Raw genomic sequence first — 15,039 nt, 5'->3', positions numbered from 1 at the left:
ACCGACACGCAAACTTGAAAGTGTCACGATTTATTTAAACGTCCTAAATTACGCAATAAATTAGGTTGCGAATTTCAAACATTTACCTGCTGAGCAGAAATGTTATGATGCTAGCACGCAACACATTTGAACAAGAAGAAATAATTAAAGAAGCTGCATTACACCTTCTATGCCAATTCGTACGAAATCGTAATTAAAAAGTTCACGCAGTACGCGAGATTCCCATGTTGGCTGAGCGATTGTATCACCATAATTCTTTCTAGTAATCTTAGCATAAGACTATGACCAAAGGTGCATGAAGTTTAAGTACCATTGTAAGAATTAAGCACGAGGACTTGGGATCTTCAAGAGACAACTGTGAACCCGACAAAACCACATGTGGTCACCATACAAAATGTTACGTCCTGCTGAAATCTCCGGAGGGGAGCGTCATGAAGAGAGCGTCAGGACGCAACTCGTGGCGTTCGAGGCGGAAAAGGTGCGAAAGAAGAACACATTAAACGTTGTACTCACGTCTGCAGTCGTGTTTGCCGATATACCAGCCCACAGAACCATCGTCTTTCACTTGGCAGGTCGCATTCCAGGTTTTGATATCCCTGGGTCTGTAACCCGAACCACAGCGGTACCTGGACAGCGTAGGCATTAGGATGATTGCGCTGTTCATAAGCTGTGTTTATAAATATATGTAACAGGACGCTCAATCATGTAGTACATATGCGTTCAGTGGAAAGCTTGCTTAGCAGAGTGCTTTTTCGTTTAGAAAACGTTTATTCCAACAGAAACCGATGCCAACATTGCGAATAACGGTGTCCGGCACGATACCACCAGGAAGTTTACACTTACAAAAAAAACTGAGCGTATATGTATGTACACGGCATGTTGCACGGAAATGTCCGAGGCCGCACGATGTCCCTAACATATTACTAATTAGACCTTCAAAAATACGCAGTTACGCATAAACGAATTGTCACATTATATATATTGTGTTGAATGTGTACAAAAACATGCATAAGCTGAGTACTTTTGCTGAAAAGATACTGGGATGCGCCCGGCCAAAACAGTGCATTTAAGCACGGCCAACCGACGGCAGTTGTCATTCGAGTAGCGTATGAGAAAATTATGGGGTTCTACGCGCCGAAACCACGATCTCATTATGAGGCACGACGTAGTGGGGGATTCCGTAAGTTTGGACCATATGGGTTTCCTTAAGGTGCACCTAAACCTAAGTACACGGGTATTTTCGCATTTCGCCCCCATCGAAATGCGGCCGCCGTGGCCGGGATTCGATCCCGCGACCTCGTGCTCAGCAGTCCAACACCATAGCCACGAAGCAACCACGGCGGGTATCGAGTCGCGTATGTCTACCCCACATGTGGCCCAAAGCAGAATTTTTTCTGAGTTGTGTGGTCACATATCTTGCGTCAAACGAACGAACGCTTGGTGAAGCTATCCCAGGCTACTACATGCTGCGACATTCAAGCGCAGGATCGTTCAAGTAGCCTAATTCAGCTAAGTTTTATGACAAAATTAATGGCTCTCTGCAGTGGCGTGTGTGTATACTTCCAAAGGAGGTGCAACATAGAAAATAGTAGTGACAGTGCTAAGGCAAGGCGACACCTCTCCAGAAATATGCGGGAAATATTGTTCCATCTAGTTGTCGCTTAAATCTTTCCCCCACTCACCAGATGCATAGTTCTCGTATTTCTCTTTATGGTGAATACTATGAAACCTAACAGCCGTATGCAAGCTACGTTCGTCAACAACGCATGAGTCAGCAACAGAAAAGAGAAAGAAAATTATGGGGTTTTACGTGCCAAAACCACTTTCTGATTATGAGGCACGCCATAGTGGAGGACTCCGGAAATTTCGACCACCTGGGGTTCTTTAACGTGCACCTAAATCTAAGTACACGGGCGTTTTCGCATTTCGCCCCCATCGAAATGCGGCCGCCGTGGCCGAGAGTCGACCCCGCGACCTCGTGCTCAGCAGCCTAACACCATAGCCACTGAGCAACCACGGCGGGTCAGAAAAGACAAAGAATCGGTAGTTTTTGACCACTGTCTTCAGACTTTACGCATCACAGCAGACATTCCAACGTTGTTGCCCTACAAAATTATGTATATCCAGCACAAATGTTGTGATATATGTGAAACAATGCTTTAGGAGAGCGGTTAATTAAATACTGTTAATACCTCATGAAACGGCAAATTGCCATCCACTCGACTGTAGCCCGAAGTCGAGCGTCAACATAGCGCTTTGCACCTTCCAGTTTACTGCAAATTCTACGGGTGCATCCCCTGTTTTAAAGAAGCAGATTTAATTTACATACATGCCAGCCAGTTGAAAATAGATAGTGCAAGAGAACAGTACAAGAATTATGGACGGTATATACATAAACGAGCCGTTGGTGATTCTTTGCAAAAATGATTTCACTACTTGCATCAACCTTGATTATAGTTATATATCTTCCTCAACGTCATTGCAGCATGTCCTGTGCTCTGTGCACGTCCGGTTTTAAAGCGAAACTTTCTTTGCCACTTCACTCCACTTTTCAGGCGCTAGCTGCTGGCTGCCTCGCAAGATTGGCCAGTATAGCAAACATACTTCATACAAGCATCTTCAAACAAGTGTCATCCCCCAGCTATCGCTGCTATCTCACCAACTGTATCAGGACAGCTTCGCTTCATCTTAGATTAGAACATTGCTTTGAGTCTGCGTGTTTCTTTTTTTTTTTTTTGTTACTACGGGGGGGTGTTAATGAGGGATCAGGCGACCACGGCTAGAAGAAAATAGAAATAAGACATCCGCGTGCTGTCTGCGGTGTTCCACGTGGCACTCTACCGTATCAACAGAAGCCGGCGGACCGTTACGAATCCCCCTATTTCACTGACTGCTGCCTTCTTTACCTTCTGAGGGACTATAATAAGCCCCTTGTTCTCTTCAGTCCACCTGGCGCATTACACAGCCAGAACCTCGCATCTGGGTGACCTAGGTGGCGCGACAGGTAGCGCAAGATAATATATCAGGTAATAATAATAATAATATTTGGGGTTTTACGTGCCAAAACCACTTTCTGATTATGAGGCACGCCGTAGTGGAGGACTCCGGAAATTTTGACCACCTGGGGTTCTTTAACGTGCACCTAAATCTAAGCACACGGGTGTTTTCGCATTTCGCCCCCATCGAAATGCGGCCGCCGTGGCCGGGATTCGATCCCGCGACCTCGTGCTCAGCAGCCCAACACCATAGCCACTGAGCAACCACGGCGGGTTAATATATCAGGTATTAAAGTGGAAAGTTGGGCGAGTTGCCCCTTACAAAAATGACTTTAGACTGTCTATAGAAAGTCTATAGACTTTTTATAGACGACCTTGCCTTTCTATAGATTTGACTTTTCTTGATACAAGTCTATAGACTGTCTATAGACAAAAGTCGATAAAGTTTCTATTTATTTTTGTCAATTTGCAGTCTATAGACAGTCTATAGAAAAAAGTTGATATGGTGTTCGTTTCTTTTTTGTCTACTTTCCCACAACAGACACCTATAGACAGAAGTCGATACTGCCTCTATTTATTTTTCTCTATCATTTGTCTATAGACTTTCTATAGACAAAAGTCGATAAGATTTCAATTTCTTTTTGTCTACTCGCAGTCTATAGACAGTCTATAGAAAAAAAGTTGATACGGTGTTTGTTTATTTTTTGTCTATTTCCTCTCTATACACTACAAATAGACGAAAGTCTATACAGCCTCAATTTATTTTTCTCTGTTATTTATCTATAAATTTTCTATAGACGAAGGTCGATAAGATTTCTATTTCTTTTTGTCTATTCGCAGTCTATAGACGGTCTGTAGAAAAAAGTTGATAAGGTGTTTGTTTCTTTTTTGCCTACTTCCTTTCTACAGACTACCTATCGACGAAAGTCAATACAGCCGCTATTTATTTTTCTCTGTTATTTTTCAATAGACTTTCTATAGACGAAAGTCGATAAGATTTCTATTTTCGTTATTTTCTATAAAGTTATTTCCTTCGTTCATGAAAAAAGGATGAGAAATGGAAAAGCAACCCGTTCCGGCGCGCTTGGCGCGCAGAGAGAAAGAGAGAAAGAGACAAAAAATAAAAGAGAGAGAAAGGCGTTCACACTCCTCTGAGCGCGCACGCCCGGCGCGCGGAGCTCCTGCGCATGCGCGGCGGTGCGCCGTCTGTCCGCGTCAGTTTAAATTCTCGAGTGCACCAGGCACGTAAACGCTTGTAGCGGTGTGCGGTGTCTGCCTGAACGTTGGTGTCTGTGTACGCGTGTCTTCTTTGTGGCATCACACGTCAACTACTCTGAACGGTAAGCTTGAGCAAAGATGTTTTGCGTCAATAGATCATTATTAGGTAAGCGCATTTCGTAGCGCGACCGGCTGCATGTAGCGCAGGCGACTCGGGTATAGTCGGTTTGTCGTTGACATGATAACGCGCTCTTGTTCTCGCTTCTACGATACGGTATGTTTTACGGCGAGCGCGCGCTCGGGCTTCTTGATTTTAGCGTTATAGTTGATGTGCGTAAAAAAGAAAGTACACCATGTTTTAGCTTGATACTGAGCTGCCACTAAGCGGATTGTGTATGTTGAGCAGCCGGTGTGGTGGATCTCATTTCGTGGCGCCTGATCCGGCCGCGATGAATGCTGCGCCGCATGTGTAGTGAAATTCTCGTGACACGCTTCACGTATATATCTCAAAATTGTGTTAGCATGAATTTTCAAACGGAGACGTATAGTTGTATAACTGCTAGTGTACTCGGATGAAGGGCCGTGTTTGCGGGGCATGCTCCAGCAGTGTGTGCGCTGCCGTTTTCGTATAGTTTAATAGTAGCAGTATCTTTAAGCTTCCTTGCAACCAATCTAAATAGTTTTGGTTAGTTACCGCAAGCAAAACACGAGAGTTGAAGAAATATCTAGCAGGAATATCTAGATTCACCCTATCTAAATATATGCAACCACAAATGCTTTTGGAGCATGAGACCTGCGATAAGCTCAGTTACGCGCAGCTTCGCAACTTAGGCGAAAAAATTAGAGAACAATAAATTAGTCGCTCCGGGAAGCACCTTTGCACGTTGTAAACTGAAGTCATTGTGTTTGACGGTAGTTGGAAGATTTGTTTTTTGTCTCTTTTATAAACAGTTTAGCAGCAGAAGTTATCTTCCGGACTACTTGAAAAGTGTTAAGCGCCTTTCGATGCTTCGGCGTTATGCAGTTTACGTGCTGTTAATCACCAGGCAGCTGCTGGCGCAGATTCGCATTGTGCCAGTCGTGCTTCGTATGAAGCCCTTGTGCGTAATAAGTGTTCCGGTTTTCATTACTGTTGCATGTAGTGCCGTCGTCTTGGACAGACTGTATACTATATGCGCTGTACAAAAGAAAAAAGAGCCAGATTGTCCATTTGGTGGCCTTTCCTTAGTAGATAACGCACAGATTATTCAAATAATTTAGTGGACATTGCATTTGTTCTACCCTTATCAACACACCTAAGAGATCGTAACATGTTTTAGTTGATAAGTAACGTTATCAATACGCCCCCATTCATGTGCATTCTACTGAAAGTGTGGCAAACGTATTCATCTCGAAGTTTGAGAAAAGGGACATTGCAGACTGTTCGAAGCGGAAATAAATTGCAATTATTAACGTGATTGTTCAAAACTGCAGTCACTATGCTGAGAATGTTCGTTCGGCACGGGCATATTGCAATAACACCTGAAAAAATGTGCACAGTCGATCCAGCCGGGTATCTTTGTTTCAACAATTACTATTATAGGAATAGTTTGGGTTTCTCGCATTTTTTTTTATTTTTATAAGTACACTGTGCGTCACATGAACCTGTCTTGAAACGAAACGTACCGTTGCTGGCACCGGGGACCATTACAGTTGTCTACCTGCTTATCATACTGTAGTATAACGAAACGTCATAATGGTACTGATTCATATTGCCATGTAGTCTTTAGTCAGAGGTAAACAAAGTTAACTAGAGGCAAAAGTAATGAATGCAAATTATATAGAAAACTACTATTGAACCGTAAAAATAACTCATTGTTTTCCCTCACCTTGTTGCATTTGCTTTACGTGTGTGTCTCTGTGTCCTTGTCTTCCGTGCTGTACTCGCGTGGCCATCAATTACGAACTTGTCCCTTGTCAGCTTTATTAAACAAGGGATTCAAGTCAGTTGGATCTAATACTGCATGTCAAGGGACTGACCTGTTATTCGTTTTATTTAAATATTATGGACTGGCAGTACTTGGCAAGCATTAAATCGCCATATTTTTTCTATTGCACTTAAGCTGCGGGCGTCATAGATTGCCAGAAAATTTTCATGAAAGCAGCCAGGGAAGGCTTGGAAGAAAGATCGTGAAATTTTAAATTGACCACATAGGCATGCTGTCTTGTTATATGTCATACAAATTTTCCAGAGAATCTCTCAGGTAAATATAGTTTTAAAACGTTTCACCTCATAAAAAGTTCAGGGAAATTTGCCCATTTATTGAAAAAAAATGAAAGTCAATCATACTGATGGGGCATTTCTTACTGAATTTATCTTTTTCTTTTGCGCTAACTAAAAGCCCTGGACCTCGAAACCCTAGAAAATATTTTCATCTTTGAAAGCACCTTAAATAATTTACTGTAATAGAATTTTCATTCTAACTATAGTATCAGTTCTGTTTCCTAGGAGGTGCATGTCTGTCGTGCCATGACACAAAGTGCTCGCGTGGTATTTCGGATGCTCATGTGGTATACCTAACTTGGAAACCTGTTAGCATGCCCAAGAGGCCTCATTACCTGTAAGAAACTAAGTGACGATATCAACACAATCAATCCCTCTGCCTTCTGTTGAAGTTATAGCCAAAGACTCATTCATTTAAGAGTAGGAGAAAGACATTTATATGTGTATTAAGCAAAATAAATTAAAATCTTTGGCATGATACTGTGAATACTCCAGTCACGTCTTCTGAGCATATCCCTCTGCACGGGCATACTTAACTACCAGCCAAAAAAAAATGTACAGACAGTCCAACTGGGTGACGTTTCAGCAATAAATATAGAGATCATTTGGGATAAGTACATTAATGCATCATATATGAACTTGTCATAAAAGGGAACATACTGTTGCTGGCACGAGCAGCAGTTGTGACTGTATAATTGTTCACCATACCATAATATAAAACATTGTATAATGGTACTGATTTGTATTGACAAGCAGCCATTAGTCATAGTTAAACCTCATGAAGTATTGACTTATACGGTTTGAGCAAATATATTAAGCTGCTTAATGAACATACAAAGAACACACACTTGTTATATTTGTCTCATAGTGCTGCATCTACTTATTTGCAGCATACACCTGCATCACCTTTGGGTCTAATGACACAAAGGTCAAGGCCAGCCTAGCGACCTGCTTGTCAAGGGGAAGTAGTGTAAATATTTAGTCTCTTTCCATAATAGCATAAGACATGTATTTTAAGAAATTCATATATTATATCGCGCAATAAAAACAGTTAATTCATTGACGGTGCATTTGTTTCCTTTTTTGCACTGCATGATTCAGCACTCAATTCTTTCTGTTTATGAAACATATATGAGAGTACAGCTGGTTCAGGAGCACTATTAATCTACCAACATTAATGCATAAGTGCAGATTAAAAGCAACAAGTGCACATGCATAATACATTCAAAATTTTATTGCTACCATATGTAAACAAAAATGTAAACTAACTTGTAGATAGCAGATAGCTATGGACTTATGGCCTTATACACTCTTCGTAGACTTGTCTATAAAATGTCTGTGTCTATAGATTAGTGAAAATTCATGCTTGTTGACAAATGTCTGCAGAATATCATAGAAAAAAGTGTATAGGATTATATAGTTCTGTTTTTGTAGACTGAAGTCTATAGAATGTCTATTGACTATCTATAGACATTTTAAAGACTTAGTCTACAAAAGTAGAACTGTATAACCCTATATGCTTTTGTCTATAAACATTCTGCAGACATTTGTATCAAACATAAATTTTCATTAATCTATAGACAGTATATAGACAGTCTGTGGACTCAGACTTTTTACAGACTAGTCTATAAATAGTTTATGGTCATAAGTCCATAGACTGTCTATAGACTGGTCTAGAGGAATAGTCTATAGATAGTCTATAGACATTTGTCTATAGGCATTCTATGAACTTCAGTCTACAAAAGTAGAACTGTAGAACTAATTACGGTCGTCAAATGCTCCGACATATAATTCCAACTCTTAATCGGCGCAATGAGCACTGAAAACCTAACGATACGGGTGTTTTTTACTGCAAGTTTGCGCCTCCTTCCTCTTTTTTTCTTCTCTTATTGTTATTCTTCGTTTTGCATTCTTTAGTGTTCCTGAGCGTTTCGTGTTAATTCTGCCGCCTTCATTTATTTGTTATTGCAAGAGGATGTTCACTAATATTTATTGAATATGATGTTTACCTATGCACTGTAGTCTTTTTTTATTATTATTGTTCTGTCCGTGTTCTGTTGCTGCCGGTTTTTATGTACGGGGGTGCGCCCCTCTGTCAAGCCAGTCATAGGCTTTTTGGGTGCGCACCTAACATCCCTGTTGTTGAAATAAAGGTATTTGTATTTGTAAGCCTATACACTTGTCCATAGACATCCTGCAGACAACGGTCTACAAACATGAATTTTAATTAATCCATAGACACTCTATAGACAGTCTATAGACTCAGACTTTTTATAGACCAGTCTATAAAAAAGTGCATGGCCATAAGCCTATAGACTGTCTATAGACAGTGTATAGACTCAGACTTTTTTATAGACTAGTCTAGAAAAAGTGTATGGCCATAAGTCTATAGACAGTCTGTAGACTCAGACTTTTTATAGACTAGCCTATGAAAAGTATGGCCATAAGTCTATAGACTGTCTATAGACAGTGTATGGACAGTCTATAGACTCAGACTTTTTATAGACTCGTATATAAAAAGTGTATGGCAATAACTCTATAGACTGTCTACAGACTAGTCTAAAGAAATGTCTATAGACAGTCTATAGACTTCATAGACAAATGTCTATAGACTGTGTATGGACTTTCTATAAAAATTTTTGTAAGGATCGCATGCATTCGTAACGGTAACAGTGCGACCAAACGACGACGGAGTGAAAGGACTTTCCGTCGTTGTTTTGATCGCGCAGTTACCGTTGCGAATAATATACCAGCCAGTTGCTTGATCCCAATTTTAACTTGGGTCTCATACAAGGTCTTTCACATCCATCTCCATGGTCAGAGCGGCGCTATCTAACACTCGCAGGGCTGCCGTTACATATACAGTCACATTAGTTTCCGTTAATTTAGAAGCGGAACCACTACTGGATTATGACACATCTCATAGAGCGACATGCCGACTGGGTTTCATCCCAAAAGATGTGCTCTTTTTTCTTTTCCCTTTAAGCCTGTCTCCGATTGAAAGGAAGAACAAAGAGCTCAACATTAATGCTCCTTGCTTTCCATAGTTGTAGTGACCATTGGCCTCTTCGGTAGCCTAATGCAGGGAAATGGGCCCTTCATTTAACTTAATTATCTTCATGCATCAATAGTTTAAAACGTGATCGATTAGGTGACTTCCACATTTCAGTGATTTCAGCTATGAAAGCATTTCAAATGAAGAGTAATTAAACCTGCTAGGTGCCAAATTAGTATTATTCATTTGCGATGTTTATTGAGTGGAGGCACTTCTTCTTCATACCCTAATGTTCTTTAATGCAACTGAAAAAACGATACGGAGTACTTTACCACGGCATCACTTTGTCCATCGTATTTTCGCTCAAACAGAACAAGGAGGACAAGCAGGCAAGTACTTTTAGGCATACTTACGTGAGCAGGGTGCCTACCGGAAACTTTTCTCGGTACTCGTTTTCTTGGTGTACTCTGTGGTGTATGTACATATCCTCAGGCTCCGTACACACTGCACAACAGGAATAAAGATTAGAGGGTCAGACGCACAGTCGAAGCAGGAGTATCTCGTTGATCGTTTTTGCTTCTGCGCTAGGTGCATGTTGTAGCTTTCAGTGGCTGTCTTACAACGCAGACGCCCACCATAGCGTGTGTGTTATGTGGAGAAGTCGAACATCCGGGGACGCGAGCGGGTCGAGCGTCGTCGCCACCGCCCTCGAGTATCTTTTAGCCAATAAGACCGCTGGCAACGATATATAAATGATTATTGGAAATTTAAAGCAAATTTGGAATGATTTTAGAATTCGGAACCACAATTTCAGCGTAATGCAAATTCTCCTGTGGCAAATCATTAGCGGAGTATATTGAGACCCATGAAAGGGCACTTCATTGCAAACGGCCACAGCTGGAAAACTTTCGCCGTCAAGCTCCAGGACAAATATTTCTCAAGCAGCTGAAATCAGTGTTTGCAAGACAGTTAAACTTATAGAAGCTCTGAGTTCTGACCTGAGTTAAGCTGGACCGACTTTTATATCGCAAAGCGCGCTGCACGCAGCATGATCACAATAAACGCCACCACTCGTTGTTCGGCACCCCCACTGGTCTCAGACCACACCATGACGCGACAGCTCGCAGCTATGAAGTCTTGTGCTATCTTCACCGCAAGAAAAATCTAGGTTCAAATGAGAACAAATGTACTACTCTAATTCCCTAAAGGCCTGCCGTTAGTCCTACAAGGGGCTAACGAGACGCTTTACCCGCCGTGGTTGCTCAGTGGCTATGGTGTTACGCTGCTAAGCACCAGGTCACGGGATCGCATCCTGGCCACGGCGGCCCCAGTTTGATGGGGGCGAAATGCGAAAAAAAAGAAAGAAAAAAAACGTACACTTAAATTTAGGTGCATGTGAAAGAATCCAAGGTGGTCAAAATTAATCCGGAGTCCTACAGCGTGCCTCATAATCAGATCGTGGTTCTGGCACGTAAAACTCCACAATTTAAATTTTTTGTAACGAGACGGGAAATAAATGTACACGTCCGTTCTCACCTGCACGTTTAAGGGAAACTCGCGCGCCGCAGACGGCACACGGACGCTCGGCACGAAGCAAACGCAGAATGTTTCTCGGCTGCTACAGGTCGACCTCCAAGGGCAGTGGTTCTTTTTTTCTTTCAGAAGCTTGCGCAATATTTGGTTATTGCGCTACACAAAAGTGACTGTTTGACAGCCACAAGTGCGAACTTTCAAATGAATTTTTATTCACGAGCAGGGTGATGTTTTACACACTGACGAAGTATGACGTGCATTCGGTTGGTACCAAGAAAGCGTTCCCAGGACCTTGTCGTTTGTTTACAGATTCTTTGTTGTTTTCTAGGTAGCATATTTGTACGATGGCTTCTGTTGTCGGTTACAAGTTCATGTTCTCTTTTGTTTCACCGCTATCATTAAAATTAAATTCTGGGGTGTCTTGCGCGCGTAACTTCCACGAGCTTAATCTTAACCGTTTCTATGCCCGTACAAATACTCTCAAGTACAGCTTCTTTCCCCGCACAAGAGAAGTATGGAATTCCTTACCTGGCTGCCTTCGTTCACTACCGATAAGCGAATTCGAAAGTGCTCTCTGTGGAAACCAGTATGCGTAACTACCTTATGTGTATGCATTTCGCTGTTTTGCTGCTTTTAAGAATCGATGAAAACGACTTTCCAGTTCTTTGACTCTCGTACAAATGTAAGAGCCATTGTTGATTTCACTTTATTTTTTGTCCACAACTGTTTTTACCCACCCTTACATGCAATAGCCTTCCTATGGGGCTGCAGTATGTACAAATTAAATAAACTAAAAAGACACGATATGATTATGAGGCGCGCGGTAGCGCGCCTCATAATCATATCGTGTCTGGGCGCTATATCGTATCCTGGGCGTCCTTAACGTGCACCCAATGCACGGCACACGGGCGTTCTTGCATTTCCGACCCCCGTAGAAATGCGGCTGCCGCGGCCGGAATTCGATACCGCGCCCTTGGGCTTCGCAGCGCCGCACCGAAACCACTACGCCACGACGGCGGGTTTCACCACTATCCTACCTGCTGGATTGGGTGAGGGAACGAACGCGAGTTAATGACGTCTTAGTTCAAATCAAGAAAAAGATATGGGCATGGGCAGGACATGTAATGAGGAGGGAAGATAACATGGTCATTAAGGGTTACGGACTGAATTGCAAGGGAAGGGAAGCGTGGCAGGGGGCGGCAGAAAGTTAGGTGGGCGGATGAGATTAGGAAGTTTGCAGGGACGACATGGCCACAATTAGCACATGACCGTAGTAGTTGGAGAAGTATGTGAGAGTGCCTTTGCCCTGCAGTGGGCGTAACCAGGCTGATGATGATGACGATACCTGCTTCAAGAAGCTTGTGAAATATTTCTGCGACAATTTGGTTGTGTAAACTGATCGTGGCTTCTGTATCTTTCAGTATGTTTTCTTTTCCTTGTTTATTTTTTATTGTTCACAGCTTTATCTAAAACGCGCGCTTTCGGTGTCAACCACTACGAAGCTTCCCTGCGCATGATGTGGCCAGGCTCCCCTCAAGCTGCAACCTGCAGTTTTCTTTTTCTATACGTGGCAATCCTCGCAGCTTTGCTGCAGAATAAATTCAATTCAATTCAACCGGATCCACGTCATATACCTCGTCTGTGCGTTCAAGTTCACCCTGCTCGTCAGTAAATATTCAGTTGAAAGTTTGCACTTGTGGCTGTCTAGTCACTTGTCGCCGCCCCTAGTCGCAAAAGCTTGTCATGAAAGGCTGCCAACTCGCCTAAGCCAGTATAATAAGTTATTTTTCATCACATTGCTGGGTTATTTGTCAGCGGATATTTAGGTAATGGGCAAAATATTTAGCAGATTACTGAGGATAATTAATAATGTTTTAGATGGGCCCTGAGAAACAAATGGCGCCAATAATAACGTCTTATTTTGCACGAATGGCATGCGCGAACCGTTGGGGTCCGATTACGTAGTTATCGTTGCTATACAGGGAAGTATATGAGCGAGCATATATTAAGTGTGTTTTATCAGTGCAAGGGAAAAGAAAGGAGTGCAGGTAAAGATCGCAGCCACATTTTTGTGCTTGACTGTCATTTTTGAAAGCCTCACGTTAGATTAATCATACGGAGTTATTTGCGGCAATGAAAACGACATTCACTGCGGCTTAAACAAGCACTCGCTGCAAGGAAAGAGAGAGGGCCACTCACTCTGTTCGCTTTGTTCATTGTTTTCATCTTCGAGGAAACGGGCCGATCCGATGCAAAATCCGGCTGCTACGGCGACGAACAAAGTAAGCCTCATGCTTATGCGTGAGCCGTGCAACTTCAAGGTGGCTCAGCGAGCAAACTCGCGAGTGCGAACTGTGTTCCGAGACGAAGTTTCGTCCAGCGCACACGGCGGTCATATCAAGCAGAGAAACTCAACGCCTCTCCTGGGCGTTAAGATAAAGAATGTCCGCAGGGGTGGCAACGCTGCGTCGGCTCACGTTTCATTTTGCACGTTGGTTCCGCCTTTGGTGCTGGCGACTTGGGCGTCTGGCTGCCTTCTTGCAGCCAGACGTTAAGACGAAGAACTGGGCGAAATATCCCGCAAGCCGAGCTCGAAACGTGCGGGCGCTTTAGAGTGTAGGCGGTCGATATTACATGCATATGGCTCAAAGTTATGTCCACACCTCTCTTCCAGGATAAATAGAATATCACGTGTTTGCATAAACGTGACGATGTTTATTCTTCGTGATCAGACACAGTAAAGGGGCTTCCGTACCTGATATTCATAGGGTGAAAAGTATTAACAGTAGATACCTCCCCCCCCCCACCCCACTCCCCGAAAAAAAAAAACGCATAAACTACCCAACTCTAGAACTGCGTCTACACAGCGGCTAACGTGGCCAACTAACAAGTGCACGTTGCCGGTCGATCCACGGTGTTTCTTTCTATCCTTTTTTCTTTCCACGTATGGCAAAGACGAAGTTGAGGATGAAGAGGTGGCCTGATGACGTCGTTTCACTAACGAAGACGACGGTGTAACTAAAATTACGACAAGAATTACCTGCCGGGTGTTGCGGCTCGGGGCAGCGTTTAGGCCATGAATCCTCTAGGCACAGGGATGAGTACGTATGAGAGCAGGAGCGAAAGAATACGGTTTATTTTACATCATTTACACTGGCTCCAGATATGGAAGCTCCCTCCATGTAGGAGCACTTTAAATGTATGACCTTATACATCTCTGACCACACAAATGTCAGCACACGTCAGTACACGTCAGGACATACTCACTGCACCGAAGCTCTCCGCTTTTAAACCGCTCGCCTTCCTTAGGTGAATATAGTTTTGTACAAATTTAGAAAAAAGGGGAGGCCCCGCCCGGATGACCAAAGCGCGACAGCCGATTCCCTCCGCTACTAAAATAGTCCCGCTAAAAAAAACGTGCTTCTAAAACGCCTAATTCTCGGTATGAACAAAATTCTTGTATTTTGATTAATGGTTTGGTAGAGCTGTCGTGATTGGATTGCTACAGCACCATGTCAGATTGCGAGATAAATAACCCCGTGTCTTCTACAATGCTGGGCGTCGTCTGCTCTTTAGCTTCAGTGCAAAAGAGGAAAGTAGAAATAGCAGCTCTGCGTGGCTTTTGCGCTGGTTTACATGTATACACGGCACATTTACTACTCGTTTTCCGAGCTTAAAGTGAATCAGTTGCTATTTAACAAGTACTTTAAAAAAAAACAATGCATTTATCGAAACCATTACAAACCTGGGACGAGAAGACGATCGAGGCAAGAAAGGTAAAAAAATTTTTCATTCATCGTTTTAAATAAATACTCTTGGTTAGCATATGATTTATATTTTTTTGGCTTTGCATTTTCACAAACCTATTTTCATGAATGCGATAGGTTTTTGTTTTTCGTTGCTTTTCACGCTTTATTTTTTTCTGCAAGCATGCAGTCTCGCCAGTTCGCGTAGCGTAGCGTCAGCGATGCTCGCTGCTATCTTTCGTCGCCGGATCACGGTTCAGAATGAACGAACGCGGCACAAATGGCGCA

The 15,039-nt window shown here is 42.7% G+C and overlaps 1 protein-coding gene across 4 annotated transcripts in view; it reads right to left on the bottom strand.

Annotated features, from left to right (window-relative positions):
- LOC142585534 (sushi, von Willebrand factor type A, EGF and pentraxin domain-containing protein 1-like) overlaps positions 1–13,388 on the bottom strand; it is a 246,408-nt gene extending 233,020 nt beyond the window's left edge. For 3 of the 4 annotated variants that reach the window (XM_075696351.1, XM_075696369.1, XM_075696359.1), the window contains exons 1-3: positions 13,205–13,384; positions 9,886–9,976; positions 514–626 (exon numbers count right to left, since the gene is read on the bottom strand). In XM_075696351.1, the coding sequence (XP_075552466.1) occupies positions 514–626; positions 9,886–9,976; positions 13,205–13,298 (298 nt within the window). In that variant the 5' untranslated portion in view covers positions 13,299–13,384. Of the gene's footprint in view, positions 1–513; positions 627–9,885; positions 9,977–13,204 lie in introns of all 4 variants that reach the window. The other variant, XM_075696377.1, reaches the window with a different exon arrangement.
- Positions 13,389–15,039: the final 1,651 nt, after the last annotated feature.

Source organism: Dermacentor variabilis, chromosome 1, assembly GCF_050947875.1.
Source record: "Dermacentor variabilis isolate Ectoservices chromosome 1, ASM5094787v1, whole genome shotgun sequence".
NCBI classification, from domain to species: Eukaryota; Metazoa; Arthropoda; class Arachnida; order Ixodida; family Ixodidae; genus Dermacentor; species Dermacentor variabilis.
This window is presented reverse-complemented; position numbering and strand designations above follow the sequence as displayed.